General features: G+C 39.6%; 3 protein-coding genes across 3 annotated transcripts; 1 reads left to right on the top strand and 2 right to left on the bottom strand.

The window, feature by feature from the left end:
• Positions 1–1,966: 1,966 nt before the first annotated feature.
• LOC311272320 (uncharacterized protein) lies at positions 1,967–5,761 on the bottom strand. Its single transcript, XM_084378666.1, has 3 exons — positions 5,379–5,761; positions 4,979–5,103; positions 1,967–3,334 (listed from the first exon to the last, which is right to left on the bottom strand). Exons 1-3 carry the CDS (start codon positions 5,515–5,517, stop codon positions 3,218–3,220), a joined length of 381 nt encoding a protein of 126 aa, XP_084234792.1. The 5' UTR covers positions 5,518–5,761; the 3' UTR covers positions 1,967–3,217.
• A 1,180-nt stretch (positions 5,762–6,941) lies between these two features.
• Positions 6,942–14,551, bottom strand: atp6v1c1b (ATPase H+ transporting V1 subunit C1b). Its single transcript, XM_084380393.1, has 13 exons — positions 14,391–14,551; positions 12,755–12,936; positions 12,598–12,665; positions 12,428–12,513; positions 12,155–12,249; positions 11,769–11,860; positions 11,567–11,665; positions 11,283–11,351; positions 9,896–9,988; positions 9,375–9,468; positions 8,934–9,031; positions 7,973–8,096; positions 6,942–7,759 (listed from the first exon to the last, which is right to left on the bottom strand). The coding sequence occupies exons 2-13, from the start codon at positions 12,884–12,886 to the stop codon at positions 7,661–7,663; spliced, it is 1,149 nt and encodes a 382-aa protein (XP_084236519.1). The 5' UTR covers positions 12,887–12,936; positions 14,391–14,551; the 3' UTR covers positions 6,942–7,660.
• Positions 14,552–18,662: 4,111 nt separating this feature from the next.
• azin1b (antizyme inhibitor 1b) lies at positions 18,663–25,482 on the top strand. The gene is made up of 11 exons (XM_084379219.1): positions 18,663–18,849; positions 19,721–19,864; positions 20,321–20,519; positions 20,706–20,879; positions 21,138–21,310; positions 21,477–21,690; positions 21,837–21,911; positions 22,008–22,173; positions 22,450–22,559; positions 23,680–23,885; positions 23,982–25,482. The coding sequence occupies exons 3-11, from the start codon at positions 20,418–20,420 to the stop codon at positions 24,055–24,057; spliced, it is 1,296 nt and encodes a 431-aa protein (XP_084235345.1). The 5' UTR covers positions 18,663–18,849; positions 19,721–19,864; positions 20,321–20,417; the 3' UTR covers positions 24,058–25,482.
• Positions 25,483–26,801: the final 1,319 nt, after the last annotated feature.

Below are 26,801 nucleotides of genomic sequence, written 5' to 3'. Positions count from 1 at the left end.
GCCTATAAATGAATGAGCATTCTTCCAAAAGTCCATAATATTCAAAATGAAAAGTCTCTCACAAATATAATATTTTTATTGATAGAAATATCAGTAGTTGGTTGTGTTAATAAAGACATAAAAACACAAACATATGTGCTGTTGTCCCAGTTTAAAAATATAACTAGACAGTCGTGAAATTTGGATTTCACTTCTACAATTCAACATCTTCAGATAAAACTCGCTAACAAGTCAGTTTTGAACCTCAGCTCTCTCCACAGTGCCTCTGTAGTACGAGCACAACAGCTCGGGGGCGAGCTTCTTGTGAACGCGCGCTTCCTTCGCCCTTCGGGCCATTTCGGAAGGGGGCGGGACTAGAGGAAACACAGCTCGATACAACAGCGGAAATGATCACAGAGCTTCAGCCTCAGGTGTGTAGACCAAACAAACTCCATATAAAAAAATCATCAAAATAACACACCAGCTGCGACTGTGCTATGAGCTGATATATTGTTATTATTATTATTATTATTATTATTATTATTATTATATACTGAGCTAATTCCAGTGGTATATCTTAAGCGGGGTTATAAGGTAGGATATTTATTTGTTGATTGATTTCATTTTTTTTTTTTTTACATTTATTTATTTATTTATTTATTTTTAAATCAGCACGTTTTGACTCTTATTTCTCTCAAGATGTTTCTTTGTTTGCAGCTGTACTGAGCTTCTCCTTATGTATTCATATATACTGTATTCTTCCATTTATATTTCAACATGTGATTGTGTAATCATCTCTGTGAGTATATTATGTGCTATGTAAATCATAATCCATGGATCTGAGTCAGAAGTTTATACTACTCAAAATAAGTTAGGGATATTGGGATATTTTAGTGTTTCACTTGCTTGTTTATTCGGTGACATATCTGATTTTTTTATTTTGTGTTTTGTGACTATTTTTTGTCCCCAAAAATAATAATATATATAATAATAGTTTTTTAACTTAATCCATACAATTTGCTTATCTTTAGTTCATTCTTAATTATTTCATTCAAAGAGCCCTCTAAATGTTTGTTACCTCTTGTCCTCTGAATTGCTGTGTGTTCTAAAAATGTCAACCATTGTTAATGAATCATCTGCTCAAAATAACTCAGCCTATTAAAAGTCTGTTTTAAGTGCTACTTTTAACAGTCCAACAACTAGCCGGATCTCAACCATCTACAACATTAGAATATGAACGCATCATTGAAATTAAACAACTACTATAGCAGGCTACAATAAGTATATCAATATAACAGTGACAGGGAAAGGAGCCTGATTTTGCTTTTGAAACCTTCACTGTTAACAAGTTTTGACAGCAGGACTTTTGAGTATATACATTTTATTTATTTTTTAATTAACTACAGTTTCTTTATACTTACCATTCATTGCCTCTGATTAATATCCAGTTGTGCTCATCACTGTTGAAAGTGGGTTGCTTTCACTACTTTTCTTCAAGCAACACACATTTTCTTTACCACAGCTCCATCTCCTGCCGACTGTGATGTAGCTCACATCTGATGATCGAGGTTTTTATTTCGGTGTATTGAACATCAATGTCATCAACTCTTTATCTTATCATATTACATTATCAGTCAGAGCTTACAGGCAAATGCCTGCTGTCCATTTACTAATAGAAATTATTAAATTATTATTTATTTTTAGGTAAAGGTTAGAATTTCACAAAAGTGAGGTCAGGTGATGTATTTTACTTAATGCGAAAAATACCGTATTATACTATTATATAGCCAATTATAGATAGGTATTTGTCTAATATGTCTACATATTCAGTATAAATTTTGGACTAACCTACAATAAATACATAAATACATACTCTACTGGTTGAAAAATGATTATCATATTCATGCTATTCATACCAAGGTTTGTTTCTGTAGGCTTATTGATTCTGCGGTAGCTAATGAGAAATGACTGCACATATCTCTCCGTCCTGGGTTTCACAACTTAAGAAGCTGACAACAACTTTAATTCAAACAAGAAAAACGTGGCAGATCCTCTGTTAAAATGTTTTCCATCACAAAAGTTGGCCTTTACACATTTCAACTCATGACAAGCAACAGTTATCAGAAGCATAAAATGTTTCCCTTAGAATACTCTAAAGCAAATCTGTAACATCCTCTATCAAATGAATGAATGGCTTTCTTGAGGCGTTTGTTGTCAGTAACAGCTGGTCAGCAGCACCATCTGCTGGCCATAAACGTCACTTGCATCCCGAATCACCTGCTAAATGTACTTTTGTAGTGCAGTTGTTATATTTTCATGTGTTCCAGCGAGGCAAAATGTTTTATTTCAGACGGCTTGCTTTTCATAATGCTCGGCTGGATTGTCACAATCCGAGATTTGCTGAACCAAATTGAGAGTAATACATGCAGATCGGTGTAAGCCACTCAAATAACACTTCATAATAAAGGGTAACATCGTATAACACAAAAGAAGATGTAAGAGAACTGGAGAACACATGACACTAAACCAATTTTAAATAGAAAACATACAGTGAACGCAGGAGCGGTTCAGATCAAGATGAGTTGTAGGCACATGCGGGTGTGTTTGTTTCTTTTTCTTGCAAAGACTGAAGAAAAAAAGTCTTCAGCCCTCAAGCGTCAAACCTCCAAATCTCAGTTTCTAAACAGCACTTCAGGGTCTTCTTAAAAGAATATCATTTACAGCATCGACTGAGGTTAAACAGCATCGTCATTGGTTCCCACACTATTGTTTTTCATTCACAACAAAAGGAATATACTTGCACACAGAACTGAAGCAGGCTCATTAGGATGGCCCCACACAGAAAACATTTGATGTGCAGATTGTGATTATCATGTGCATATGGGACGGTCTCCTCTTGTTTTCTCAACATTGGCTTAAACACAGTGACACAATCCCTGACCGGCACCATAAGCGTGGGAGAAAAGCATGGTGGAGGGCATGAACACTGTTTGTGACCCATTCTCTGCTTCACACATGCATTTGCAATGGCACAACAAAGATGCAGCATCCCGAGATCTTTGGATGGAGACATATGCAGGTGCTTATGTTGTATATCGCTGAGATCGACGGCCAAGATCCTGCAAAAGTCACTCGCAAACATCATCCACACACTTCCTGTAAATCACCATCCAATCTTCTGGTGGACTGCTCCGGCCATCTTCCTCCTCACAGAGGCTCGTCTTGTCTTCGTCTTCCATCAGACACATTCCACCGGTTCAGCATCTCCACTGCTGCTGATGTTGACGGGCTGCCCATCCTTAGACAGAGCGCCAGCCTCCTTTGATGCCCTCCTTTTGGAGTCGCGAGTGGTTTGCTGTGAAAAGATATTTGAATGTCATTTAAATGTCACCACACTGGACAAGGAGTGAGTGGGCAGAGACGTCCAGCTGAGCGCTGAGTCACTGGAGCTCTGCCCATAAGTGGAAGGTTAAATAAATGAAACACAACAGTTTGCGCTCCTGAAAATGTCTTTTCTTGGGTCAGAAGAACCGATTTTTCAGATCTTTTTGAATGTTTTGTGAAGAAGAAAAAAAAAACATTTGCCACTCAGTCATCAATAACAGATCCCAATGATGCCAAATATGTGCGTCTGCACTGAAGTTTTTTTTCTGAAGTTAGCTCTCATGATAGAAGATAAGGCAAACAGAAAATGTTACGGTAAGTTGCGTCCCCAAGAATCCAAAACATACAACTTCTACAACAACCTCATACAACTTATTGCTCTCAAGGCTGTTTCTCACAGTTTATAGCCTCCTTAGAGCTCTTGAACATCAATATTTAAGCTATTTATGACATTTGTAAGACTGCAAGTATGATTATTTTCATGAATCTGTCTTCTATTTGCTCGATTACTGGAGGAGTTGTTTGGTCTACAAAATGGTGAAAAATGTTTCAAGACAACCTCCGCAAATGTCTTGTTTAGACCACAACCCAAAGATGTTTCGTTTGCTGTCAAAGAGGCATAAAGAAACTGGAAGATATCAGCATTTAAGAAGGTGGGGTCAGAAAATGTTGACTTTTTTTCTTAAGAAAATTACTCAAACCAATTAATCGGCTGTTTAAAATCGGTGGTGATTAATTTGAGTTGATAACTCAATAAATGCACGTGAAACTGAATCTTCTTCTCCTTATTGATGAATTTTATAATCTAAATCACATGTTTTTGCTATGAAATGTAAGATAAACGGAATTATAGCTCTTAGTCTTTTACTTCCTTATTTTATCTTTAGCCTAAAACACAAAGCTGTTCACTTAAATAATGGACGATGGGGTGACTGTCATTTATTTTTGCACTGAATCATTAAGTCATCATCTTTGGGTTGCTCCTTTTGTCCCACTGAATCCAAACATATCCAGTTTCATGTCACATATGACAAAAAGCAGTAAATCTAGCTATTTCATCAAAATAGTGTGCACGTAAACACATAGTACACAGTGATCGATGACAGTGGTTGAAGTCTAGCTCTAGCCTGATATCTGTCATCCGTCCTACCTTCCCTTCCATCATATTTTCTGCTCCTGTCACGTGTGTGTGAGACTTTTTATGCAGCCATTTTGCCAGATCTGTTTTAGAAAAGTTTGGGACTTACTTGCTCAAAGGTTAAACAACATTACAATAGTGTCCGCTGCACTGCAACAACTGAAGTAGATGGGGACCTTTCTTTTTAAACAAGTCCCCATCTACTTCAGTTGTTTAGGAGAGCGCTTCAACGCTGTTTTGCTGTGAAGCTCCAGAAACGTTTGTGCACTAGAAACTTTAGCCGACTTCCCATCAGCACGGGAGTGAGTAGATACCGACTGAATTTTCATTTTTGGGCGAGCTTATCCTTTAAAGAGTGCAGTTGAGAGGTAACATGCCTTGTCACGTCCATGATATTACATATATGTAAAGACAGAAGCTGGCGGAGTTTGTGTGGAGCGGTCAGACATGCTTATACCTGCTCCCAGTGACACCTACATCAGTGAGGGAGCGCCTGGGTCTCCTCTGGTGGTTGGTGGCGGCGGATGTGAGGGCCTGCTTCCCACACTGGGTGCCTGTGTTCACCATCCTCTTCTCCCTCAGACTGGCCTCCAGAGCTTTACCTTTGGACAACAGTTCAGCCTTGTTCATCACTTGAGACAAAACCAGACTCTTAGAGGCAAAGACAGAGATGGTACAACACTGCTCTGTGAGGGAGCTGACAGTTGTGTTGTGAGGGCTTCATTTAGCTTCCTCATGAGCCCTGTGTGTAGTATGTTCTCATCTCTGTGTCTAACAGAGCTTGTGTTTTGATTTCAGTGTGGCCTATTGAGCATGCAATGGAGGTTATCTTGTACTTTCCAGTTAAAACAGACGAATGAAGGCGAGTGGCTCTTACTGGTTGCTACTGGTAAGGAGGTCTCTACGTCCGTGTTGGTGAGCCACGTCGATTCCGTTTCCCTGGTCCAGCTCTCATGGTACCTCGGCTCGATGATCGCGTCCGCCCGACTGCCTCCACAACCCATCGGGAAAATCATCCACGGCAGGTGCAGCTGACCCGGGCTAAACGCGGCTCGGTTCTCCTCACAGCCGCCGCAGCATCCTCCCCGGGTCTCTACTGCAGCTCCATCCGAGTGTCCGTCTCCATCGTCAGTCTTGGCTGCTGCTGCTGCTGCTGCTGCTGCTGGGAGAGGAGGAGGAGGAGGAGGTGGTGGTGGTGGTTGTGGAGGTTGTTGCTGCTCTCCACAGACAGCAGCTGACCAGCATTAATACACACACACACAGCAGATATCTGCGTCATCCACAGATGAGGAGAGGAGGGGAGTAATACCTGCACCCAGTCTGGCTGCTGATTGGCTGAGAGGGAAACCAACTCCATCATCATCATCATCATCATCATCATCATCATGCAAATATGAAACAATACCAATCAAAATCATAGTAACATCACAACATGACTAGAGTCATAACACCTTACATTCCCCCCTATTTAGTTTTTCGGAGTAGTCTACACACATGATGAATATTTATTATTTATTACTCTTTAATGTAGTTGTACGCAGGTATAAAGATATTTTTTAAATGTTTCTATATAGTATTTGTCAATTTTATATTACACTCAAAAAATAATTTGCCTTAAAAAGCTGAGTATTACTGGAGGAGTACATATAAAATATGTATGTAAAATATAAATTCTAAAACATACGATTAATGTAAAGGGTCACATGTAATGCAAAATGTATTGTAAATATTTTCTATCATGTTGAGCCAATGTGTATAAAATACCTTATTAAACATATGAAAATATAAATGAATAAATATAATGAAATAAACGATTAAAACAATTACAGAAATATAAACAACAAAAGAAAATGATATAAAAAATTACTTAAGCATACGGTAACTCTGGGTAAATTGCAGAGGAACAATTGAGAAGTAAGAACAAAATGCAGGGCTTTTACAATAATCAATCCAATACATTATTGCCAATAATAAGAAGTTGTTAATAATAAATGTATTTTGGTCCAGATGCTCTGAAAACTCCTCCCTGAGGTGCTCCATTCACGGCCCATCGGAGCAGTCTTCCTGATTAATCAAAGAGCTGCAAAATAAACAAAGCGAGTGTGGAGGAAGAACAAATAAACACCAGCCACAGGGATTTTCCATTGTAATTTCAATTTCTTATTAGCTTATATGTAATCCTTTATATATAATTCATCAAGACATCTATTAGTTACAATTTAAAAGTACACTGTAAAGGGAGATTTATTAGATAGTATTACAACACAGTCTATTAAATAAGTATCTAGCGGATAAAGGCTGAAATATACAGAATAGGAAAAGAGACATTATTGAACCATTATAGGGCTCTGATAGTAGTTTTGAGGCTGGTTTATATCAGCCTGAGAAGGTTTACAAAACTTTATTCTGCAGTTAAGAAGCACAGTGAGCCAACTTCAAGTATATTTCACATAGAGACTTTATTTTTCACATTTATTTAAATATGTACCCGGTTCAATTCTCAGTTATACTGACAATACAGTATTTGCACATAGACCTATAATAATTTTTTCTCAAACTGCTTAATATACAGAAATTATAGGAGCATACCATCAGCAAACATATTGCTTATACTTGGGTGGGGGAAACGATGGTCAACATCTACTTGTAAACAGACATCTCTTACATGGAGCTAAAAACACGTCACAAACAAAAGCAAACACACTGATTTTAGAGGCTTTAAATAAATACTATACTTCACATACATTTATTTTGCTCCCCATTTTCCCCCACGTGTACCGTTTCTGTTGCTTTAAATAAAGAAGGGTGACAGGAGAAATTAAAAAAACAAATAAAGATGCAGCGTTTTAACATGTCCTCTGATGCCGTGAGGGAATGCTAACCATTATGGAGGGAACAAACTGGGAAGCGATTCACCTCAGCAGTGTGGTACAAAGATGAGCGCCCATACTGGTTGTCGAAGAGAAGTTCAACAACTTATATGACATGGACAAGGAATGTAACAGCAAGGAAAAGAGGGTGAGACCACAAAAAGATGAAAAAACAGGAGAAACACAGTCATAATAAATTAAAGCTTGGGGATGTGAATATGTCACATCAGACTGCACTCAAAGAAATTGAGATGATGATGATGATGATGATCATGATGATGATGGCAATCTAAACTTTGAAGTCCAGCAGGTTGCAGTCGATCTTGTAGTAAACATAGGGGTAATACTCCTGCTGGCTCAGATTCAGCCCTGGGATGTCCATAGAGGCCTGCAGGCAGACAGAGACACACACACACACACACACACACACACACACAGTGAAAAGTTAAGAAAATGTAGGTTTAACAGGCCTATGGCAACAGACATAGAGGATAATCTAGTCTCTCCATCCTGATGTGAAGGAAGAATGATCAGGACAGCCTGGGATAGGATTAATATAAATGTTATACAGCCGGATGTCCTCCAGTATTTTAAGACTTACATCAATGATGGCAGCACTGCTGTCCAGGTGTTTGTACAGGTCGTACAGCACCTCCCTCAGCTTCTTCATGTTCTTCTTGTTGGGCTGGAGAAGCATGGCCTGGAAGTTCACTGGCAGCCCATATCTATGATCACAACAAGTCTGTCAGGCTCTTTTTAACACATTAATCACATTTTATATTAAAGGGATAGTTTAGGTCATTTGCAATGGGGTTATTGGAGGCGCTTTTCCATAGTCAATGTATTACGTGGACAGGGGCAGCAGCAAATCAAATTCAAGCCACCCTACAAAAGGTCCACCTAAAAAAAAAAATCAACATTAGTTTAGGTGTATGCTATTTTTAGAATATTTTCATGGTTTTATCTTGTCGTCAGACAGCCTTTTCTGACAGGGAACTGAAGCCGTAATATCGCTCTCTCAAAAGCCACCAGACACCTTTACAGTAATTTTACCATGCAGAACACGAGAATTGCTGGTCTACCGCTGCCTCAATTTTGTTTGTGTTATTGTGTGACTTCGGTGAATCTGAACTAACCATTTAAAACATTGAAGTCGCACAATAACACAAACAAACTAACTGATTGAGGCAGCGGTTGACTAAAAGCTCCCGTGTTCTGCGAGGTAAAATTATTGTTTTTCTAAAAGGAGTCTGGTGGCTTTGACGAGAGCATAGACGAATAGAACGGCTTCAGTTTCCCGTCAAAAAGAGCTGTATGGCAGCAAGATAAAGCAGCAAAAATATTATAAATATAGTGTACACTTTAAGTGATGCTGATTTTTTCAGGAACAAATTATTTAGCTTCCGTTCCAATGCTTCTGCTGCCCCTCTTACAACCCCACATACAAAAAAACCCAGAACTATCTCTTTAAAAGGCTAGATGGATGAATGCAAACATGATTGAAAAACATAAAACTTGCCCTCACCAAAGTATGGCAAGTGTAGCAGGCTTAGTTTGCTTACCTCAACACCGACTCCACAAACACACGCAGAGCTTTTATGTGAATCCAGGCGATGAAGGCTTCGCTGAAATTCACTTTCAGCCATCGTACCAAAGGCCCCTGGGTGGACAGACACAGCATTTTAACGACTTCTCATAAAGATAACAGACCTGTCAACTTTCTGAAATACAACATTTCCATTTTGGACATTTTAAATTAATTAATTCCTTATAAATTAACAGCATAATGACAGATTCATATAGATGATCACCAGTTTCAGTCTTTCATCCATTACTTAAGACTGGCTGCAGGACTGTGTGTGCTCAAATCAAACATCAATAACACATAATTATACATCTGCAGTCAAACACTTATAGAACGTAGCATCCTTATTGAACTCCATTAACTTCTTCCTACCCTACTTAGTCAATAGTTCAGATTGTTATGAAATCAGCAGTCGTACAAACTGTTTCTTCTTGTCAGTGGACAAACGTGTCATCTCCTCTTTGTCTGCCTTCATCTCCTCCTCATTGTACTGGAAATCACGCACGGTAAATCTAGGACGGGACACACAGCAGAGAGCTGGCAATCAGCTGTCAGCAAACACACACGTGAAGGACAAACACATTCGAGAGCACTCCTGCTAACAGGCTACATACAAACACACAGAAAACATAAACACACAATGAGATCCCTCTGTCGTGCTTATTGGAGAGACAGTCGAGGGCCGACACAATCGTGTTCATTAAGGGATCTTTTTTTAGAGCCCACTTAAATCATGAGGTGCCATTACTACTGTTTATCTAAAGGCTGATCTCCTAAAGGGCAAATAAAACTCATTCATGGAAAAACACAGTAAAGAAACAATCTGCGATACAAAACAAAACCCACAACTGAAACACAGCCCCAATCTGCCACTAGGAAGTTTTACACATCAACTCTTTTTTTATATTCATCGGGTAAAAGTGGAATTGAATAATTTACTTGTTTTCTCTGGCCTTGTGCTTGAAGTCATCTATAGCCTTCCTGAAGAGAGTGACACTGAAGAGGCCGCTGTCGTTGTCTTCAAACAGCAGCCTTGAGGACACAAGATGACAGATCAACATGAGCGCTGGATACGCTCAGTATGGTCGACACATTGCAGCAGGTTTTCACATACAGAATGACGTCCTCGTGATAGAAAATGCACCGTGTGACCTTCTACTTAATACTTCTGCTATTTGATAGCTTTGGCTTCTGGTTACTTTACAGATTTAGATTATTAACACATAAAACTGGATAGAGGGAGACAGCTAATAATATGGGTTACTCCATTTTCTCTGTTCCCTTCATCAACAATGTAACGACGATGGTTAGGAATTGGTTTGCGCAGATTTCTTTCAGTACATTTGGTGTCACAAGCTACTCCATTAGTACGAGTCACTAATGCAGAAACAAGTACAGGATCCCTCCCTGGCTTTCCACTTACAAACACTTTAATATTGTCGCAATAAACGTAACCCAACTGATCTTTCTGGAACATAACTTATCGACATTATAATGCACGTATCTGCTCCAAACTGCTCAATTTGTCCTGGGCTCTGTATGCACAAAACATTCTCAGAGCCTCTGCTGCTTTATCTGCTCCAACATGTTTCCAATTTCTAGATCACATCAGCCAGCCAAGTCGCTTGGATAAAATGTTGGCAGTTTATGTTTCTGCAAACCACTGATATGTTCACATTTATATATGTCATGGGCTACGTGCCATTTTGGCATTTCTACGAAACGTCTCATATCACGTTCACATTATATGTGACTGTCATGTCCAGAGGTGGATGGAACAGTGTTGGATTTACAGGTGAGAAGGCTCCTGTTAGCAGAGTAAGTGTGAAACCGCTGGATGTTTTTAAGGAGACCTCAAGTCAATCTCCAGCCTTGTTTATGGCCGTCAAAACAGGTATTTTAAGTCAAAACTTCATCTTTTCCAAACCCTAACCAAGTAGTTTTTGTGGCTAAACCTAATCAGAGCATAAGCACAGCGTGGTCGCAACATAAAACTGAAAATTGAACCTAAACAAACATAAAGTTGCAACACAGAAATGTATAATTCCAGTATATCTGGGGTTTGTAGACACATATTTTGCCAACATTTATTCTGGCTACTGGGTCACATCAGTTTCCTTATACAGTTTAGCCTTATACTGTTTTCTATTCTCATATTCAGTTGGTTTTTACAGGTAAACCATTGTGACTTAGATGGACACAAACACACTGCACATGACATTAACCAAAAAAAAGTACCAACTCAGAGCAAAACTGTCTTCTTCCTATAGTTGATCATGCATACGTTTGGCAAAAGAAATGAACTAAATCATCTGTTTGTCCTTACTTAGTGGAGCGTGGCACCACCATCTCTGCCAGGGTTTCATATGTCTTCTGCCAGTCTCCATAGCCTGTCCTGGTGAGGTTGGAAAGGGGAAAGATGACAACAACGGATTTTACATCTAAAAATGTAACTTCCAGGTTTATTTCAATACTGATGTTTTGAAATGTAATTCAATGGAGTTTGATCATTTCCATGGCCAAAATGTAGTCAGTTATGAGGGTGATGGATACAATGATGTGGGAATCACCGCATATTGAATATATAGATACTGATGTAGGTTTACTTACTTTGGGACAACCACCAGCATGGTAATCAGGTACTCTGAGTCCAGTACAAAGTCCTCTTTCTTCACTATGTCAGCCAGACTCCTGGTCAACAAGCTCCCCCTAAAGGACGTCACATGCAGTTCGACTGTTAGGCAGCTTTAATCCAAATAAACTGTTTCTTACAATTATAGGGACATTTGAGCGGTATTGTAAGATAACCTACGCATTCTTCCTCTCCAGGTTCTGCAGGTTTCCCTTCAGGTTGTTGTAGGCTGATGCTCTGGCCTTCAGGTCATTGTCGATCTGAGTTGCTTGCTAAAAAACAAGAGGATAAATACGATAGATTACTTTTTCTGGCACCAAACATACAGCATATTATATATAATAATCCCTGTTGGACCATAGTAGAGGACAAAATCAAACAATGTCGATACATCATATGTTTACAGTGGCTGTTTATGCGCTTTGTTTGTTTCCTGTAATCGTCTGTTCAGCTAGCAAAGTGATCTTAATGCCAGTAATACCGCCTGATTAAAAGAAAAAATATACATACAAAAGCAGAACTATATCAAATATCAGGTCTACAACTGATCAGATTTGCCAGCATACCTTGGAGATGATCTCAGAGATGTTTTTCAGTGACTGTTTGATTGGATACTTTGCCATGTCCCACTGAAATCTGGTGATATAGGTGACCAGGTCAACTGAAGAGAGTGACAAAGACAAACTGAAGTCATCAGCATTAATCACATTCATTCATTGTATTGTATGATGATTGTATATCTGTGTGCGTGGTAATCTATAATGTCTTTTGCTTTCTACCATCTGCTTCACCTCATGTCTGTCAGCTGTTGAAGAGAGTGAATGTCTGATGATTATTACCTCCATTAGCAAGCAGGTTCTCCTGGACCTTGTCTCGGCTGTCCTCCAGAACATCGGCCATGTACTGAGCGACCTTCTTCACCACACTGAAACACGACACCGGGTATGGAGAGATCAATACAAGGGGTCAGAAATAATCACAAGATCATTTTGTTAATTTCAAACTTTACCTTTCCACAAAAGTGTCAAGTTTGGCGAGTTCATCTGACAAACCCACTAAGACGTCTAGTGTTCCGACCTGTTTGAGACAAAACACACAAAAATATTAACTACTACGACTACTTGTGGGTGGACTCCCTGTGGTGGGGATACAGATGACTGTTTGACCTTCAGATCGGGGATGTTGAACTTGTTGTTAACAGACAGGTTGTTGGTGCGTGTGGTGGCCACCATCAGCTTGTCCCAGGTCTGCTGGCACGTCTTCTCCCCCGGAGCGGAGATCAACCAGAATTCTGTCATGGCTGCTGGTCAAGAGGTTTGTTCACCGAGGCTTCGATGTGAGGAAGTCACTGAGGGTGAAGTAAGAGAAAGAGTATTGGCAGAGCTCTATTGTGACTTGAACAACAGCTGCTGTTCTGTCTGGAAGGTAAAAAAGAGAATTTTCTCTGTTGAGATGTTTTTAGAGGTGGGGGGATGATTATAAATACCAGAAGACAATAAAACATTTTCAGCCATCAGAAATCTTGCTGTATTATTTAGCCATGGTCGCTATTCCTTGATCCTCTCCAGGTGTAATAAGTCATTGTTGGGCAATGTTTAAAATCACTGAGCAGGACTACTTTAAGGTCTGTTGGATTTTTATATGTTTAAGTGCTTTTGTTTGTCAGAAATTTAATTTGCTGAATTAGTGAAGATGTAAATTCTTGACAGGTTATTTTAACCAATAAAGAGCTCCTCAACTGAAAACTCCAAAAATATTACTGTATCACGATATAAAAGACATATTGTAAAATGATGTACCCTATGTATATATTGATAGATGTCACTTCTGAGTATTTGAAACAGTTTCAATTCTCATTTTCCACATTGATATACCAGCCGGGCATACTCGCTTTTTCATTAAATATACAATATGATACGATATGCTGCGCTTTATTGTTCTTGTAGGGAAATTTGTCTTGGACATGACACATGCAACACTCCAATGCCCACACAGGCCCACCACATCTCACTCTTCTTACTACGGGCAGAAGTCAATTAACTTACTGACACACAGTACACAAGCCTATTTATATCTATCTTTTTAATACAAATCTAAAATGTTATGCTCTCAATGTTGCACCAATTTCGCCCCGAGCTATAAAATCTGGACTGAATATTGATGTTTTTTGAGGTATCGTGTTAGAAATCACAGTATTGTGGCAACACTAGTGTGGTTGTAGGATTGTATTTGATGCTAATACTTTGGTACATTAACTTCAGTAACATTTCAATTGCATGACTTCTGCTTGCAAGTACAGTATTTTCACTTACCTACTACTGTTGCTCAAGTAAAGAGTACTTTTCCACTTCTGCATGAGGTTTAAGTGTCCCCACATGAATCAGAGTCATAATATGAAGCCCTGTGTTCCTCTTTTGACTTCTATTTTGCCTCTGATTCATGAACTTCCTCACATATACCCATGGTTGTAATATGTACCCTGCTCACACTATCTGCATAAAGACAGACTGGACAGACAGACAGATCTCCATGTCTGCTGATTGACTGTCATATGATCAGTGTCTGTTCTGTACAACACATGCTAAAGATGCTCCTCCTCTTAATCAAACACCAACAACATCACATGACCACAAACGGCTGCTCTGTAGGTTTGATTTGTTAATCATTTTCTGTTAAAAATCCCTGACAGGCAGTAAAATTAACCTGGTTCCTACATGGTTAAATTCAGTGTTAGCATGCTGCTGACAGCATTGCAGTCTCACGCTGTCACGACGTCAATACTCGGTGTATTCTCGTACTCACCAGTGTGTTTAATGTCGTTAGTGTTTGGTCCTCACGGTGTAATTCAGTTAAATAGTCGCAGCTTCCCATACATAGCGCAGATAACAGCAGCTTTTCGTCTCAATGGTCCTTCAACATAGCATCTCACTCACAGTCAGCTGATCAGGCCAGTAGTTGTGCGCCTGCGCAAACGCTTCTGTGCTGCGCACTGAGCTGCCTTCCCGCGACAGACCAGGCCTCGTTAGGTTCAATGTCCGGACATAAAATAATAATAATATTAACGGTATATTCATAAATGTGTAAATCTATGGGCATAATTAGTAAGTTTAGTTGGCTTAAGTGATGGACACATATTTTAAAAAGCTGCAAGTAATGTTTAACGTAGCTAGCTTAAATGTATTGAATAAAGTGTTGAATTTGTTAGAAAAGGTTGATATAGCCTATTAGAGAAAAAGTAATGGATAATGATGAGACAAATTGGAAACGCACATTACAATAGATTATGTTATAGAAACATAGTGTTAATTAGGCTATATTGTAAGTTAAAGTTGTGGAGAAGAGAGAATACTTTTTAAGAGGCCTAATTTGTTAGATTCACATGATCTAGATACGTTTCACCACTTCTTGTTTGATTATCTATTCTCCACTTTTTATAATTCTCTCACAATCATGTAAATTATGATTGATTTCAGCTGTATCGTCCCCTGAGGAAATAGCAATTGTAGTTTTTCCGATAGTACCTAAAGGCAGCATGCGTGTTTGTTTTGGCAGCTCAGTCAGTGCCTCTCAATATCGACCTCTTCTGGTAAACTCTCACTACTACATTACTAACAGGGTGGCAGTAGATCAACGCCTATAAACAAACAGTTACATTAGTTGACTAATTGAGCAATTTGTTCTTTCTCAGTGATCCCTGTCCATTATCTTGATATGACTTGCAAGGTCAAAGATTAGACTGCACACAAGTTTTCTTGAGGCTTCTGATTAAAACGTTTAAACACTGAAACATGGAGAGCTATTGAGAACAAGTCACTGATGCCCTGATAAAAGCAACTATAAAATGCAATAGCCTACAAAATAAATGCTAGTATAGGAAACAATAAAACAATGTAACTAATTTACAAAACGTGAAGCAACAGAGGCCAAGGATAACAACATGAGAGATAACATCAATTCAAATAAAACACTTACATTCACAACACTCTGTGTCCATCAAAATATATTTGAATATATTTGTTTTATCTGGGTTTTACAGTAATTTAAGATCTATCAAAGTTTACTGTACGGTACAGAAAACAAGATGCAAATTTTATGCCAACTGTTAATCCAGCAAAGAATAAAACATAAATTACCCAGATATGATCTTATGAGCTAATACTGGCCAGCCGCTTCAATATCCTTATCACTTTCATAGGTTGCCTTACTTAACTTTTCATAGTTTGGAAAATGTTTTAATTTTTGCAACTTGTGATTCTAGGGATATTGAGAATTGTTTATTTATGCGGTTGTTTGTTTGTATCTTTTTTTCCGGCTGCAAATTCAATTTCCGCTCTGAGGACAGGGAAGGCATTTAACTGAACTCAGTGGAACTGAAGCGAAAAATCTAATTTACTCCTGTCGTCACAGACCTTGAGGCACATAGTTTACTTTTCAACAACTTTATACTTTACACTTTGTTGGATGGTTGATAGCAAATTATGAAGACATTAAAGAGTGGCATTATATCTATCTGGGATAATTATCACAGCTTTAATTTGATGACTGTCATAGCACAGTCCAAAACTCTGTTATCTGTTAACCAAAACTGTTAAGAATGCACACATGACTCTCAAAAAACTAAACTATTTTGATGGAAACTGTCATGATATGATAGATATCATTTATCACTCTCTCTGCATGCACACCTAGTTTTTATTGCACTGTGTCACCTCTCTATGGCTATGTTAGGCACTTAATCTTGTATCTTATATTGCCCACAATTACTTTACAAACACACTATGACTCGATTGTCCCAGTAGTCCCAAATTGATTTAGAAGCCAGTTTTAAGATATGAGGAGCCTACGGCCCAATTTGATTAGCTATTCCTGTAGTTAGTGCCTCATGCCCATTAGCATGTAGAGCATGAAACCATACATTTAATCCAGTCACTTGGTTTCTAAACATAGTAAAGAAGGCCAGCCAGCTGAGAGTCTGCAAAATATCAGAGCCAGAGTGCTCCCATATAGGACTTTCCTTGTTGTTTGGAGTCCAATGCTTTCTAGGCCACGTTGTTTTGTGAACACAGTGTCCCTCGGATTGACTGTCATAAAACAAAGATAAGCGCTGTAGGAGCACCAGACAACTATAGACACACAGATGAAGCCATGAAGTGAGTTGCTGCAGTGCTCCAGTCCTCCAGCACAAGTCATACGACTGAAGGGGGCTTCAGGCAGAGTTTTTATGTTGCACTAAACTCCTGACCACCATGCTTAATGAAATAAATTTTGCAAAATGAATTTCTCCCATAACTGTCTAAAACAGTTCAGTTTCCGGAGTTGAAATCAGGCTAGAAAAAGTAAGTGTTACAAAGGCTTAAGGACTAATCAACAAAATATTCAATAAGCTCTTGAATCTGATAATCCGCCAGATTCCATGAGACACAGACAAAACAAAGTATGTCAAAATATCCAACACCTAGACAGAGGCATGTTTTGTATGTTTTGTCTATGCTGTGTTGTGAAGGTTTGTCAGCGCCACACGTTTATAGCGTTTAGCAAGAGGTCAGCAAGGTTGTAAAAATAGTAACTAACTGAGACTGTTGTAATTAAAAGGCATTTGACCCACTGACTATCCCTCATTACTTTCCAAGCCATAATTCAGGTGCTTATGCTCACAAGTATCTTCAATGTTCATGAATGCTGTATTTATAAAATCAAGGATGAAAATATTGGCTCTGCAATTACTGAAGGTAATTTAAACCCGTGAAATTAACATCATGGTGGACGTAGGACCATATTATTACAGAGGAAACAGTTTCAAGCATTTAACTAAAGCAAGGCCACCAGTCTTCTTGCATTTTCAGACAGACTTGGAAACAACAATTAAAACAAGGAAAAAACAAATATCCTCAAAGCATCCATGAATGCCTAAAAGTAACTTTTTAGTATCTTTATCTGTTTGGTTTTTTTATGGATGGTGGACAGGAAAGGAAACACCTGAGGGCAACTTATTCTTTACAGAATAAACTGAACCAGAACCCACAAGCAGTGGAATAATAATGAAAAAATGGAAAATGGAAAAGAGAAAAACATAAAGAAATAAAAACCTATAAAAAAGATGTTATCAATTAATTATACATTGAGAAGAAAAAAATAGATGTGTCCAGATAATTGGGCAGTGAGGTTTTCTGGTTGCAGACATTGTTACTGTCAGCTGTTAATTTGTAACTAAGTACATTTACTCAAGTACTATACTTAAATACAATTTTGAGGTTTGTACTTTACTTGGGCACTTCCATGTTACTTTATACTTCCACTCCACCACATTTCAAAGGGAAACATTGTACTTTTCACTCCACTACATTTATTGTGTAACTTTACCAGTTACTTTGCAGATTGAACGCTGCATTTTTAACTTGATTTATTTAATTGGTGATCAGATTAAAAGAACACTGATTCTGACCATTAGAAAAATGCTGAATATAAGATCTCATAATTGACCAGGTCGATGGGTAAACCTATAGTTTACAGTATATACCTACATGTAAATACATGTGTAATTTACTTTTACTTGTACTTGATATTTAACTACATTTATTGATAGAAAAATACTTTTTTCTTCTTAAGTTAATTCAATATCAGATACTTTGAGACCTTTACTCGAGTGCTGTTTGAATGGGTAACTTTCACTTTTGAAGTGATATTTCAACATGATAGCCTTGCTGTTACTTATGTATGACTTTTGGGTACTTACTCTGGTTACTGCAGCCTAAGTTTAGCTGTTACTCAACTCAATGTAAAGTGAGTGTTTTGGCAAGGAGTCTATCTCCTATACCTAAATCATAGCAGCTGGAGCTGCACAACAACAAGTGTGTCCCATGTAAACAATAGCAGTGGAGGTACTGGCCCGGTTTACTGAAAACGAGTGGCCATCTACGGAAAGTTTCTGGTTATGTAACATCACAGATCTACTGCGGCCTGTGATATTCGGAAATACATATTTGGTATGTTCTCTAAAATACTGAAAGGTCATTGGTGGAACTGAACATTAGGCCCCGCCCACGGGCCGTTGATTACCTATTCCACTTCCCCTGCGCGGCTCCAGTAGTTCTCCACCCATCGGCCGAGAGAGAAGACGCTACTTTACTGACGCGCGTCCGTTATCGAGACATATGGCCCAAACAGTCCTCTTTCTTTCTTATATCGTTGTGCCCACTACTCTTTAAAAATTCCGCCGAAAAAGAGAAGACGATTTTCCAAAACATTCTGGCCGTTATCTCACGTAAGTACAGCGAAATACTTCGGTTTGAGTTCCTTGGATTCAGCAAGCGGACGTAACATGGCGGGCTGGTCTTTCTGCCTTCTTGCCGCACATGACAGACCGATTCAATGAATTCTGTGTTTTTGACACGTCCTAATGGAAAATGTAACGGTATTGGTAACTCAATAGGTTATATTAACGCTTTAGTCTGGTGTTAATTCACGTGTTGTGTCATTGTTTAGGCTAGTTGGGCTGATATTAACAGAATACAGAGCTAACAGAAGCTTCTTCCTTCGACGTGCAGTCGGCAGCCAGCTCAACGTTAGCAGCTCTCTCATTGCCAGGAATCTCTTTAGCAGCGCGTTTCCTCGCAATGGCGTTTCCTGTGCTGAGTGTAGCTGCTTCTCTAGTGTTTAAATGTTTAGTTTAAAATGTAGCCGTGCTTCATTTCTGTGGTAAAGGCTTTCTTCTTTTGTTTTGGTGACGCATCGCAATAATAATATCTCATTTGTCAAGTTGTGACGCGACTCACTATCTCGCCATGTTTTTTTTTTTTAGTTTTGTTGTTTTACCTTATCGGCTAATATGGAAAAAGTGTTTAAAATGTAGTCAAATTATGTAATGGGTTTTTTCCGGGTCAAAAAGTAAACAAGCCAAGTAAACTGGCTCAACGTATCGATTGTGTCGGTGAAATTTCGACCACAGTGTCAATAAATGTGAATCCATAGATGATAGGGGTAAACTTTGACATACAAATCAAAGTGGCTGACACGCTAAGCCATAAACGCAGCATTTCATGTGACCGCACTTGTGACACAGGGTACATTTCTGCCTTTTTATGGTGCCTTTCCTCTGTGTTCATGTTGGATCTTATGTGTGTTTTATCTCTCAGGGCTCCCCGATCTCTGTAAAGGTGTATGAGCGCTACCCAGAGGGCCTAGGGGCGGCTCTTTACCGGGAGCACTTTGACTTCAACGCTGAGCCGCCTTGGGATCCTAGCTGATAGTGGGACAGGTCCATCTCCTGACTTGTCCATGTAAGTGGCTGATTGTACACAGACAGACACATGTTCACTTACACAAACACACCTGTGGCAAAGTCCAGGATCATTATGTTCTAGGTAGACCTTGGCATACAAAGCGTGGTGTTATTGAAACATGTTTGGATTGGGTTAGGCTTTAGCTTCACAGGCTGTCAATATAATTAAATAAAAAGCCAAGTGAGGTGTGAAGTTTTCCACATTTTCCTTCTGAGATTATAAATTTATGAATGGAGACATTTCAAGTTCTTTGTTTCATGAAACACAGAACATGATAGGTGTGTCTGAAGAGACTACATTTAAATATGTGTAGCTGTTGATTTTACAGTTAAATGACCCAAGGTATTTGGATTTGCCTGGTTAAATTGCTGTTTAAAAAAAAGAAGAAGAACAATGCTCATTGTGGTGATATTAACAGTCTTGTTTTCTTTTTTTCTCCACCTTCTTTTCCAGTTTGTTGCATACCGGCAGGAACCCATTGGCTCAGTCGTGACCCCTTGACTTGTTTATCTGTTCTTTATGATTGTCGGATTAGCGGAATACGGTTGAGATGAAAGGACTTGCTGACAAACCCAGCTACATTATCGAACTCCTGGAGGGAGGAGTGACCCTTGAAGATGTCATTGATGGACACATCTGCGAACAGGCTCTGGTTAGTTCAGCTCACAGGCCTCTAAACAGCCTCAGGTTGCAGTGGAGGACATTTTCCAAATGCTTCAAATAGCTATGATGACACTGTCATTGGCACTTTTTTCCAGTAGACTGCCAGCCATAGCGGTTTGATCAGTTGCTTTTGAGTACTCGGTGACGTAGTTGACAGCCCCTCTTGTCTTCCCAGGTGGAGAAGAGGGCGTTTGTGGTGGGAGACCTCGGTGCCCTGATGCGTCAGCATGCATGCTGGCAGAACGTAGTGCCACAGCTGCAGCCCTACTACCCGGTCAAGAGCAACAGCAGCCCTGCAGTCATCGAGGTCCTGGCCTCCTTGGGCCTGGGCTTCGTATGTGCCAACAAGGTGAGCTTTAAACTTTAACAGTATGAAAATCAGGTAGCTTTGATTTATCTTTTTAAACTGCACGGGGCTTCATTCTGTTGTGAAAGCACCTGACATTTTAGGGCAGTTACATTACAAGCACTTAGTTGATTACTAGTCATCTGATGACTGGTATCCTTTCAATTTATGCAACACACTTAGCACCTTTTTGATTGTTTTGACGGGGCTTTTAGACTTAAAAATCACCTGTGACGTGTGTGTGTGTGTCCTTTTCCTTAGGCTGAAGTGAGCCTGGTGTTGGAGCATGGCGTGGCACCAGAAAACATCATTCTGTCTGGTGTTTGCAAGCAGCTGGCACACATCAAGCACGCTGCCAAGAACAACATCCAGCATCTTGTGTGCGAAAATGAGGCAGAGTTGTCAAAGATTTCCCGCCTGCACCCTAATGCAAAGTAAGAGATCAAATTGGGCAGTGAAACGTTTTCCTTATGTACGTTTAATCCTTATGGACAGGCGTCTATAAAACTGAAGACTGTCATTTTAAATAGTTTTTTGACAGCTTTGTTAATGTCAAACTTAGATGAATGTTTAATTCATGCTTTGAATCATCTCTTCTAGGTTGCTGCTACAGTTGACCACCCAGGCCCACGCGGCTGAGACCAGCATGGCCTTCGGCTTCTCTCTGAAAAGCTGCCGGCATATGTTGGAAGCAGCGAAGGAGCTGGGAGTCCAAGTGGTGGGGGTAACCTTCCACATCCCCAGCTCCTGCCAAGACCTGCAAGAGGCCTACACCCATGCGCTGTCGGATGCCCGCTGTGTGTTTGAGATGGGGGTAGGAAAATGCTTTAATTATTAAATGATATTGTAAGAATTTAGTAGATAAAAGTCAACTTTTTTCTTTATCATACATGCCTTTTAATTTTTAATACTCTCCTTATCATTGAGAGTGACAATTGGCTGTTTTCTGTTTCTGTTCAGGCGGATTTGGGCTTTAACATGAACATCCTGGACATTGGTGGTGGATTTACTGGTTCAGAGTTTCAGCTCAAACAGGTAAGTCATAAACAACTTAAACTAAAGTTCTTGCATCTTTGCTTTTATCTGGAAACACCCTCTGAATGCATGTTTGCTGTAACTGTGTGTGTGCAGGTTGAGTCTGCAGTCAGGCCGCTGCTAGATGCTTACTTCAGTCCGCTGTCCGGCGTGCAAGTGTTGGCCCAGCCCGGCTGCTTCTACGTGGCCTCGGCTTTCAACCTGGCTGTCAACGTGATCGGCAAAAAGGTTGTGACCCGCCACTGGGACAGCCTGACTCAAGGTAAGATACTTAATTCTCTGAGGGTCTCTTTGTCCTATGTAGTCCAGTAAAATCTGACTAATACCTTTGTCTCTGCACCCTGACTGAGAATATGTACAGATTTTTGTATGCAGTCTTGGTAAAGACAGAATGGTTCATGAGGTCATGTTTGTCTCAAGTTATTTACTCATCAGTATTACATAATCATAACAAAACCATCATCATCAGGTCAAGTCCCGCTTCCAGTCCCCAGTACGTTCTATATATCTGACATGGTCACCCACTGTATTTCCACAGGTGAGAACAATGAAGATACCGAGTTCCTGTACTACATGAATGAGGGTGTTTATGGCCCATTCAGCCGCAAGCTTCTGGGAAACTCCATCGCTGCCCCGTCGGTGCACAAGGTTAGTAGGCCTCCACCCGAGAGAGTCAACCCCATTCAGGACTGAATGAAGCATCTGATAGCAGCTGTAGTTGAGTAGGAAAAGGGGGTCATGCATTATGAGTATTTAAGGAAGCAGGATCTGAATTGCTTTAGGTAGTGAATCATGTTGTCCTATATAAAGGCTAGTCTGAGTTCTGGTTTCATAGAAAGCTGACGTATTTCACCATAGTTGTCTTGAGGTGTGACATAAGTCAAAGAGGTAAATGGCACCCACAACTGGTTTGCTATCCAACTGTAGTTAATGATGCATTCTCTCTCTCATACTCTGGTTACTTCACAATCTTAAAATAACTAAAAGTGACACAAACTTCACAACATTAAGTAAGACTGGAACTGTAGTTAACTAATGAAACAATCGATTATAGATGGTCAGGGAAAAATGAACAAAGATGGCCAGTGATATCGAAAGTGTGTTCTAGTGCTTCAGGGCTGTTGTAAGTCCTTCTATGCACCACAGACTCCTGGTACTAACAAACTAGCAGTTGTTGGCTGCAACTTATAGTTTGTCAAAAATGGGTCACCAGCAATACACCATTTGTTCTACTATGTATGGTGCCTGGCATGAGCTCTTCACTTGCGTTATGCATTGCATAAAAGTTAAAATATTCTCAACTTTTGAGTGCAAGATTAGAGGTATCATTCTTGGCCCAGGCAACTTGAGCTTGCAGGCCTGGTCCACAGCGCACCATGCTTTCTTGCCCAGTGTGCTTTTCCAAGGCATTTTTGAAATGTTCACACCTGTAGCGATGAGTCTTTGTGTGATCTGGGCCTTATGTTAGTTGACAATGGCTTGCCAGTTTTAGGTTGCTTGTTAGCTAATAAGTAATCGAAGTAGGGGTATCAATTGTAGCATCTTTAGAAACCACAGAAATACAGTTTTATGGTGATGTATCAGTTGATTTTACTGTGTGTGTATTGCAGGCTATAATCCTTTGATATCAGTCTTCCTATTTTGCATTTCACATGCAGAATACAAATTCTCATGTGCAGCAGAGATGTCATTAACTGTGATGGAAGGTTGATCAAAAGTCAGTGGCATTTCTGATCGCTGTTTTAATGACAATGCTTCCTCTCTGCAGCATGACCTGTGTGCTGAGGAGGCGGTGTATCCCAGCAGCCTGTGGGGCCCGTCACTGGACCAGCTGGACCATGTGGTGGAGCGCTGCCTGCTGCCTGAGCTCAGTGTGGGAGACTGGCTTCTCTTCTCCAACATGGGAGCGTGCGGCCTGGACGAGTTCAACTCCTCCCAGCTGCCTGTCTACTACACTGTCTCCACCTCTGACTGGTGAGTATGGAGTGACGGTTAGCTAGTAATGCAAATGTTGCATGAATCGGATACATGTAGAATCAAACTGACGCTGATGCTTGATGTTGCCCGCAGGTACGAAATGCAGGAGGCCGGTGTGGCACTGGACAGTGACATGAAGAATTTCTGCATGGTCCAGTACAGTGCGTAACTACCCTCTGTCCCTGTCCCGTATTATATTGCACAGATCCTCCTTAGCCTCTGCTTTCACCATGTGAGAGGAGGGGTCAGCGAGGTATTTGGGACAAGGGGCTAAATGTGGTCAACATTCCAGCCACCTTGGAAAATGCAGTGTCCTATTATTTCTTCCAGGAATTTGACTGTTTTTGTTTGTTTTTTACCTCTCGAAATTGGAAAAAAATTGGTTATCCAATACAAACTGTCTTTAAAATTTCATCTGGAAGATCTTCATTTTTGCTCCTCCCTCCGATGGATCTGTCAGCTAAAAGAACTCCAGCCCAAGCTCAAATGAAATTATGCAACAAAATGGACGACTCTTTGGAGATGGGACCCCCCCAACACGTTTGTGGTGGTTTGTTTCCTAAATCAAATCCAGTTTACAAATTGTACAATTGATTTAAATCATGTTCTTTATGAATTACCTGTAGGCAGTTGTGTAAATCCTGTGTCTGTTCAACACCAATACATTTTGTCTGTAGATGATTTTTGAAGTGTTGAAAAGAATCAATGCCTCATGTGGATTCTGTACTTCGGACCCCTCACTTTGCATAGTTTAGATTGAAATTATGACAATGACGTAACCTCTTTCTGCAGCTCACCTCAATGCATTTTTATTTATTGGATTCAGATATTACTGGGGCATATTTAAAGCTCCATCTTTAAGTGTGTTTTGCCCAGGTATTATGCTGTGGCCCGTCTAACAGTGTTTTCCTGATAAGATATTGATGTGTTTTTTAACGCTACATGGATTAAGTGTGCTGTGATTGCCATTTGTGACCTCAGTGGTTTCCCTTTACTCGAAAAGGCATGATACACCCAAATGCACTCCTTGCCTCTGTTAGAAAGAGGTTAATCTGGTTTAAAATGCACAAAATCTTTTGTAGGATAAAGAAATACTGTGACATTTATCAACGCAGCCCTGATTTTTCAGATCCCTGTGTTTGTTTCTTACCAAAGGATTGGTCCTTTTTCTGCGGGGATCTGAAAAACCAGCATTTCCTAAATGTGCTTGATCATAAATGATCTGTATTGTCAGATGTGGACTTACATGTCTGTGTCTGTCAAGTGAAAGACATGTTAGTTGTACACGGACCTCTCTGAGGCGGTGCAAATTACAAATAACATGCCAGACTTTTTCTCATGCCTCTTTTAAGTTGTGAGGGAAATGATGCACAATCTCATGTACAGCTAAATGTCTCATGTCTGATAATATTAAAGATGACCTGACTTCACTGCAGTTTTAAAGAATCCTGCCCTCGTGTGTTACAAATGACTAATGTATTAATTACTTGCTTGTCTAAGGCACTAATGGACCATAGCCTGTTTTTGACTGTAAATTTGTGCTTGTTAAAGTAATGAAAGTGATTAATTTAATACATTTCTGATTGAAATCATATTTCTGGCGTCTGTGTGATCTTTGGAACGGTTTGGAGTCCTACACATGTTCTTGATAAAATCTTCACTGTCGGCCAACAGAGTTAAAACCCATTTGTATCTGATCTGCCTTGAGTCTAGTGTTTGCTCTGGTTGTACAGTAGTTAAATGTCCTGGAAACAATCTGTAATCCAGATTTAGGGCTGCCAGGAATGAGATCCTGCTGTAACCATTAAAAACGGTAGACGTCATGTTCAGACATCACCACATAACTTTATTAAAAAGCTCTCCTCAGTGCAGATGCACAATTCCTAAGGCTTTTAATTCAGTGATGCCTATGAATGACTCTATTCATTTCAGTGTTTCAATATGCTCTGATAATATTTAGTGTCCCAGAGAGAAAATGAAATCTAAATTGTAATACACAAAAGTTTAGATGTATACAGCAGAGCATTATAGCTTCATTCTCAGCCAGAAAAGAGCCTTTGATCATTGAAATCAGCTTCCTCTGTTTTGTAATCAATCCCAGCATGCCCTGGGATTTGATGACAAATACAATACAAGCTAAACGCTTATCTAATCATTAATGAGCTCAGCATCTACAGTATATCCTCTCCACCCTCTTACCACTGTACATTATAGTATCTATTCATATATATATTTATTCATATTTGGTTTATTTTGCTAATTTCAGTTTACAATTTCCAAAACAATTGTTCAAGACAAATTATACTCTTGTATCCATATACTATGAACATAATTTGAGCTGGAGGAAGGAAAACTTTAGATTTCCTGCCACTTTCTTTAAAATAGATTACTGTAAATACAGATGGCCATCCCTTCTTATGTCACAAATCACTTTTCAAACTAACCACACATCTTGGATTTCAGTAAGTAAAGAAATTTAGGGGTAATTAGCTTAAGCCACTGCTCACTGAGCCCCAACATCATTAAAACCTCAAGTAGAGATGAATGTAAACATATTTAATGTGAAGCCTTTGATTTCCCATGCTTCAAAATGGATTACAGCCACTGAAACATGTCTTTGGTGCTGTATGTGAGAGAGGAGAGGGAAACATTGCTCCAATTAAGTCTCTTATGTAAAGCATTTAATTGAGATGATTCAAAGTAAGAGTGATAGATGTGTGGAGCATTCACTCACTTTCATTTGCCACTCACTACATGGCTGCATGGTGTTAGATGGAAGAGATGGTCACGGTGTGTTTGATAGCGATGGCAATGATAACAACATACAGTAGCAGACAACCTATTAGTCTGCCAGGAACAAAGCACACACTTCTGAACGTACAACACGATGCAGCACACACAAATAGACCTTGT

This window comes from Pagrus pagrus (genome assembly GCF_965226575.1).
Source record: "Pagrus pagrus genome assembly, chromosome: 17".
Taxonomy (NCBI): Eukaryota; Metazoa; Chordata; class Actinopteri; order Spariformes; family Sparidae; genus Pagrus; species Pagrus pagrus.
The sequence above is the reverse complement of the archived record's forward strand: the minus strand, read 5'-3'. Positions and strand labels throughout refer to the sequence as shown.

Excerpts from the sequence above, each read along its gene's own strand:
- LOC311272320 (XM_084378666.1), bottom strand. The coding sequence starts at position 5,517 with ATGATTTTCCCGATGGGTTGTGGAGGCAGTCGGGCGGACGCGATCATC. Across the intron at positions 5,104-5,378 it reads CTCCTTACCAGTAGCAACCA|GTAAAGCTCTGGAGGCCAGT; the intron begins GTAAGAGCCACT and ends TGTTGTCCAAAG. Across the intron at positions 3,335-4,978 it reads CCAGGCGCTCCCTCACTGAT|CAAACCACTCGCGACTCCAA; the intron begins GTAGGTGTCACT and ends ATCTTTTCACAG.
- atp6v1c1b (XM_084380393.1), bottom strand. The coding sequence starts at position 12,886 with ATGACAGAATTCTGGTTGATCTCCGCTCCGGGGGAGAAGACGTGCCAG. Across the intron at positions 11,861-12,154 it reads TCTCTGAGATCATCTCCAAG|CAAGCAACTCAGATCGACAA; the intron begins GTATGCTGGCAA and ends CTTGTTTTTTAG. Across the intron at positions 8,097-8,933 it reads TTTGTGGAGTCGGTGTTGAG|ATATGGGCTGCCAGTGAACT; the intron begins GTAAGCAAACTA and ends TTGTGATCATAG.
- azin1b (XM_084379219.1), top strand. The coding sequence starts at position 20,418 with ATGAAAGGACTTGCTGACAAACCCAGCTACATTATCGAACTCCTGGAG. Across the intron at positions 20,520-20,705 it reads ACATCTGCGAACAGGCTCTG|GTGGAGAAGAGGGCGTTTGT; the intron begins GTTAGTTCAGCT and ends TTGTCTTCCCAG. Across the intron at positions 21,311-21,476 it reads CGCCTGCACCCTAATGCAAA|GTTGCTGCTACAGTTGACCA; the intron begins GTAAGAGATCAA and ends CATCTCTTCTAG.